The sequence below is a fragment of the Phoenix dactylifera genome, chromosome 18 (assembly GCF_051530095.1).
Source record: "Phoenix dactylifera cultivar Ajwa chromosome 18, Ajwa_hap1_PhDact_Kaust_v1.1, whole genome shotgun sequence".
NCBI lineage: Eukaryota > Viridiplantae > Streptophyta > Magnoliopsida > Arecales > Arecaceae > Phoenix > Phoenix dactylifera.
The window spans coordinates 14,997,737-15,004,497 of NC_143207.1; the positions used below are offsets into that span (position 1 = coordinate 14,997,737).

Here is a 6,761-nt window from a genome sequence, read left to right on the forward strand (position 1 = left end):
AAAAGAAAAATATTATAAAAAGATAATATAAAAGTATAAAAAATGGATATATTTAGTTGTAGTAAAGTCTCATATATGGAAGAAATCTATCTTACCCCTTTCCTTCTTTCCCATCTCCATCGGTCATCGGACCGCCGCCGAGAACCCTAGAGGGCCAGCTCCTACCAAAGTAAGTACTTCGATTGTATTCCTCCTTCACCTCCTCCCTCTATCAACCATTTTTTACTGTCGTCTTTCCATTTCCCCTTGCCGATTTCTATAGTTCTTTTGTTTTGCTTGTAGATTCTAAAAACCATCTGCTTGAAACCCTAAAAGCTTCAATCTTTCCTTTCCCATTCGAAAAAAGCCGTCTTTAGGGTTTCTTTTGGTGAAAAATCTGACGATACCCCAGTTCTCGTAGTTTTGGATTTTCTTTTCCCCTTGTTGGTAGGGTTTGTGTCAAAAAAAAAAAGATCCCTCCTTTTTAGTAATTTTCTTCAGTTTTGCTTGATTTGGTTTGATTTCTCTGAGCTTTGACTATTTTGGTGTAATGGGTTTTCTAGATTTTGGCCAGAAGAAGGCAATGTGGTAGATGGATTGATCGGTTTTGGTAAAGACGTATTTCTTTTTTTGGGTCCCCTTTGTGATTGCTTCGGTAGTTCGACCCACCGCTGCCTTTATGGATGATAATGGGGGACTGGGTATGCGGAATTGGGCCTACTATGAGCAGCCCTTGAAGAGAAATTTAGGGCTGCAGCTCATGTCATCGGTGGCTGAGCGCAATGCCGCGAAGCCGCTCCTCCCCAATGGGGGGTTCTTCCACCGTGACTGCAGCATGCCCGAGCCGCCTGTGGCGATGGAGTTTGCGAGGGATGGTTGGATCGGCCACCGGGAGAACAAGATGGTCCACATGATGCCTCTGAATCCCAATTACTCAGTCCTGCCTGATGCCCATGGAGCGCAGGCCTTCCCGATGCTGCAGCCGCCCGAGCCACCCAAAGAGGACAAGATCCCACTGATGGATGATCCTGGAAGCAGAAAGGAGGCACCTTTGAAGAAGAAGGCCCAGGCTAAGGCACCAAAGCCAAAGAAACCCAAGAAAGTTACTGCCGCTAGGAACGAGACGAGCAATGGCTCAGTTTCGCGGGGGAGGAATGTTAGGAAGAGCTTGGATGTTGTTATTAATGGGATTGACTTGGATATCTCTGGGATTCCCACTCCGGTTTGCTCCTGCACAGGTGCTCGCCAGCAGTGCTATCGGTGGGGTGTTGGAGGTTGGCAGTCTGCATGCTGTACTACCAGCATTTCGATGTACCCACTGCCTATGAGCACGAAGAGGCGGGGAGCACGTATTGCAGGGCGAAAGATGAGCCAAGGGGCATTTAAGAAGGTGTTGGAGAAGCTTGCGGGAGAAGGATATAACCTCTCTAACCCAATTGACTTGAAGAATTACTGGGCCAAGCATGGAACCAACAAGTTTGTGACGATCAGGTAAAGATGTACAATGTTAGTAAGCTTAAGTAGGACTACAGCTCTGCATTTGGTTTGTTCTTCCCATGTATATAAGTCTATCACCTTCTGCAGTGGCTGTCTGGGTAGTTTGCAGCTCTGATGTTTCTTTCTTAGCCATTAACATGCTTTTTTAGGTTTGGACATTTCGGTTAGGTGGCTGTGTTGTTTCTTGTCCTTTCTTTACAAGTTGTAGTTTTAAGAAAAACATCGCTATCTGTTTGGATGGCACTTCAATTAATAGACAAAAAGTCCTTGTCACGTTTTTTGGTTTCACCATATTATGTTTTCTTTTGAATTTAACTTTTTTGTGAATGTGCTTATCATGGGTTCCATAAGCGTAACATATGCAGGTTGTATCATATTGTCATACGTGCCTGAGAAAAACTACAAAATTCTTTTCTTTTGGTGACCAAGCTGGTACTAATATTGCATCCATCATTTTGTCGTTCTGCTTAAGATACAACTCCCTTGATTTTGTTTGTTTTCACAAAGTCAATTATATTTCTACACATATAGGCATAGTTCTTTAGGGAAACTTCCATTTCTATTAATCAATCATGCTAAGTATATGAATTACTGGAATTACATGAACAGTCCAACCATCATGTCGTGGTCAAGAATTGTAGTTATATTCATTGGTTTTACTTGTTTTAAATTCTAAAATATTTCCTTCTTTCCCCATTTCATCTGTTAGTATCAGTCATTATCGAGGAGCTCCTTTATTTTTCCATGAAGCTTCTCTAGTGAGAATGTTCTATGATGGATTTTTATTGGCGCTCAGTTTCTTGTCTTATGATGGGATTTTCTTGCCTAAGAATATTGATAACATGCTCAACCTTTTGTTGAATAGAGTTCTTTCTTGGATATCAATTGTGTGCCCAATTTCTCCTGCACAGCGATAGGTTAATTGCTGCTGTATTGGTAACATGAGTTGCTTTCAGTGACAAAGGTTAATGAAATTAGTATGACTGCGTAGAAATCCATTATGCAGTATTAATATGGGCACTTTGGGAAAAATGGTGGTAACTGGTGAAAATTGTTTATTAAGCTCGCCGATACATTTCTAAGGAAAAAGTCACACAGCTTGTCTAGTTTATGGAGCTACACAATATAATTTTTGCAGCTTGAATGGATGAACAATTTTTTTTAAGATAAAAATAAAATGCTTGTCCCTGGTTTATGTAGCTGATATTACTAGGAAGATATAAGAAAAATTATGTTCGTCCTACGACCTCCTAACAAAACCAAGAAGATTGTTGAATAGAAATAAACACCATATAGCTGGCCAAGCAGTCCCTTGTTTATCTCTAGCAAAGAATTTGAAAATATGCCTATAGTGCCCTCGAATACTCTTCCTTGCTTTATTTTCTCTAATATCTAGCCCTTGTGTTATTTGGTACTGGAGCTTGAAGCATCTGTGTTGACCAAATAAACACTGTATTAAGATATAAAATATATTAAGAGAGTCTTTGTGTTTTTTTTTTTTGGTTATTCAACATATCTAATGTTAAATCCAATATTCTCAGATTTAGAATTTATTGTATCTTTTATTTCGAGTTAAATTGAAATTAGATTAAATCACCCTTCAAAAACCTGAAGTTGATTTTACATCTATTACAAAATATATTATATATATTAAATACATATTATTTAAAAAATATATATTACAATATATATTATAGCAACTAGAGTTGAATGGTGGCACATCTGCTTATCTCTGTTTGGCTCTCATCAAGAAATTTTCTTTCTTAGAAATATAAATTCTCCCATGCTGAGAAGAGTTTTGACAGATTGGCTTTGACTTAATTGGTGAATTATCTTCATCTCGTTGTTGTCTTTTGTTTCTTAGTAAGACTTTGTGTAAGAATTAGTGCTCTTCTGTGTGGAATGAATGTCTGTTTTGTTAGAAATAATGGATGGCTAATTAGTATATGAAAGATGTTTCACTATTTTCTCATTTAGGAGATTGCCAAGGAATCATAATGATGGATGCAACGTATTATAATCGTCTCCTCTTGTTTTAGACAAGATGAAGCTAATGTTTTATAGTCTCAGTCTCTTCGAGGGTCAACTTTTGGGTGAATCTCTTAAAGTGTTTATTCGTGGAACTCTCACCAGCAAGGGTGTTCTTGAAAGAGGTTGCCTTGGTATGACAAATTGAACTGCACTACCTATTACCACCTTTGTTTGCTGGCCTAGTAGTATTATCCCCTAGTTTGCCAAGATATTGTCCTCGTGACCTCTTAGTACTTCTCATTCCCCCACAGCATTGTCATAAGAGGAAGAAAGCAGTAGCCAAGAATACAACCTCCCGATATTGAAAGCATATAAGTTCTTCTTCACCTTGTTTTCTTTCTCATATCCATTTAGTCATGTTCGCCCTTTTGTATTTTCATCAGGTTTTACACCTCAAATAATGCTAGTCAGGAACTAGAATGTTGTCATAACTTCTCATTCCAGAGTTCCATCTGGCTTGCCTTATATGCTGTCTGTAATGTAAAATAAGCTATATCAACCTATACACAAATCTTACACGCCAGGGTTATAGACATCTGGACTCATCAACTTCTCTAGGAGTTCATTGATGTTGTTTTCTTCATGGTGATGCTTTTGAAACTTTAAGAGCAAGTTCTGCTGATACTTTGTGGGAGGCATTCCTCCTTTCAAGCATGTTTATATAGTCCCTTCTTATCTTTGCCAAACTATTGTTTTGCTTCCTAGTGATGATTAAATTTTCATTGTTATACAACACATTCCAACCCTCTGTGAGCTAATAAAATCATAACCATAACCACCAAGCCTTTTCCCAATTTTTTCTAGTTGGCTTTGTGGATCCTCACCTGCGAAGCATTCCTATTTAGGGCACTCCGATGTAACAGTGGACACCTTAACATTCATCAAATACCGGATTTGGAACCAGTTCATAGTTTATCATGTCTTTCATGAACCTGCCTTTTTTTCGCTGAAGTTATTCACTTAGCTCCACACATCGCCTGCTGAGTATGGTTCATTTATTAAGCCTATTGGTCCTGTCACACCACTGAAGATATTACGATGATTCCTGAAAATGCCTCTTTATCATACCTAGTCCTAAAATTCATTTTGCTTTCCTAATTCTTGAAGCTCATCTTTAGCAATCTACAGGCGTCAGAAGTTAAAAACTCTTCTTAGCCGTCCTCCACCTACGTCATTTGGGGTTGTCTATTTGTTTAATCCTCTTCAACATTTTGTTCTCCTGGAGATCTGAACCTCCGTTTATTTGATCCTGTTAAACTTAATCTTGGCTGGAATTTTCCAGTGTAAGATATTCTATCTGTTTCAGTTCGTACTTGAATTGCTAATAAAATATATTCTTATGTCTTTTTCCTCTATCCAAGATGATAAAATAGCATAAGACTGCTCTCGAATTGGGAAATCTGCAAACTGCTGTCTAGGAAACTGAAAGTCAGGAATGATTTAGAATTATTTGATAAATGAATTTTAATTTGTATGCACTTCAAAATATCTAGATCAGGACCCATGGTTTGGGTTCTCTGAACCAGAAAAGAGGCCAAATATTTGGTTTATCCTGTTAAAGCTGACACATGATTACATCAGATTCATTTTAGTTTGCTTTAAAAGGGAATGCTTAACATATCACTGACCTGATGATTGAGTACTGGGGACAACTTACATGTGTGGGAGGAGGCTAGGATTTGTTGTACAAGACATCACCCAAGATTTTAAACTACTTGTTTCTTCTTGCCCCTTTTATTCACTCCAGCTGAATTTGTTTAAAACATAATTCAGCATTAAAGGATAACTAGGATCGATGCGTGCGATGTCGATTGTGTTGATGGAATGGAGGTAGATGAAAGGAGTGAGACAAGAAGGTCTTGATTCTGCTTTGGTCAATCTGGCATGAAGGAATTTCTCCTCTATTCACTTAGGAGTGGTTTTTCCTTCAGCTCCTTTCGGCCATCAGCACTCTGATTCATAATCCGTCTTGAGTTCAAACCCCATATCATGAATTGTACTTGAAGTAGCCTAAGATTGGTAGGCTAGGGCTTATTTGGCCAACTTATGATGAAACACTGAAAACATTGTAATTGTATACTATAACCAATTTGATTACTAAAGTTAATCTTTTTATTAAAAATCTATTTTAGACCAAAGTACCCTAGTATTTGCATGTTAAGAATTTATAGGCCACTAATTTTATCTTTTGTTGTGCTGCGTTTATGGCACTTCTCTAGCTCATACACACATATCTATATTATAGTAGAGCAACTGTGTCAAATCACCAGGCCTACAAAGCCATTTTTCAAGAGCCATGAAGTGGCTAGCATGGGATATTTGACATCAAATTCATTCTGTTAATGCAATATCTATAACATTTAAAGCTTCATGCTAAGTTTGTAGAATAATATTCTTCATGTGAGCCATGTCAAAATGCAACAGGCTGTTCTTTTAGCCATCCTTGCAATGTTATTTCTTGTTTTAATGGCTGATAACTATTAGTCAGAACAGTCATCATTAAGTCCACAGAGTGGTTGCTATTATTTCCATTAAAATGTGAAGGGGTTCCATTATTTGGGCATATCAGCATACGAAGGGAGATGGTATGGAGGAACAGACCACTATGGTCACCAACGAACTAAAATTATAGTTTGCCGATCCAGTTTCCACAATGTTGCAACAAAATATGAGTATTTTATCTTTTGTTTCATGTACGCCTATTTCAAAGTCAGTCCAACCCTACTTGACCCAATTAACTTGACTTGAGAACCCACTCAATCTAACTCAATAATTGCTAACAAAAAGATGTAATTATAGAATACAGGGGTTCACTCGGATTATCTCAATTGATTTAGAAAGATTACCTCCAAATTTAACTCGTCAAAGATGGAATACGAATCTCGTCTTTCTTCGTTATGGTGCTTCTTCATATACTATGGTTCATCTTTGATTTGGGCTAGGTTGGAAGAAAAGACAAGCTACATTCAGGTTGGGTCAGGTTCACAGGAGAGCTGGTCAAATGGTTGAGCCTTCAACCCAAATCCAAAATGTATTTATATCTGAACCAGCTAACCAATATACAAGCTCAGACCGATCCAATTTGCTCTTAGTATTTAGACTTGTTCATGGGATGAACAGCCTGCTCAAGCCTGAAGCATTTCGGATGGGCCTGAATTTTAACGCCGACGGGCCGTGCCAGGTCTGACATGTGAGCCCACCCGTGAAATAGGCCGGACTTGGGTTTAGGTTTGCTTGGCTCAAGACCGGCCCAA

General features: G+C 38.4%; 1 protein-coding gene across 1 annotated transcript; it reads left to right on the plus strand.

The window, feature by feature from the left end:
• Positions 1 to 55: 55 nt before the first annotated feature.
• Positions 56 to 1,764, plus strand: LOC103706784 (protein Barley B recombinant). The gene is made up of 2 exons (XM_008791008.6): positions 56 to 169; positions 543 to 1,764. The coding sequence occupies exon 2, from the start codon at positions 659 to 661 to the stop codon at positions 1,472 to 1,474; it is 816 nt and encodes a 271-aa protein (XP_008789230.3). The 5' UTR covers positions 56 to 169; positions 543 to 658; the 3' UTR covers positions 1,475 to 1,764.
• The last annotated feature ends 4,997 nt before the right edge of the window (positions 1,765 to 6,761 follow it).

Bases quoted from the DNA above. Each gene is read 5' to 3' on its own strand.
- LOC103706784 (XM_008791008.6), top strand. From the start codon at position 659: ATGGATGATAATGGGGGACTGGGTATGCGGAATTGGGCCTACTATGAG.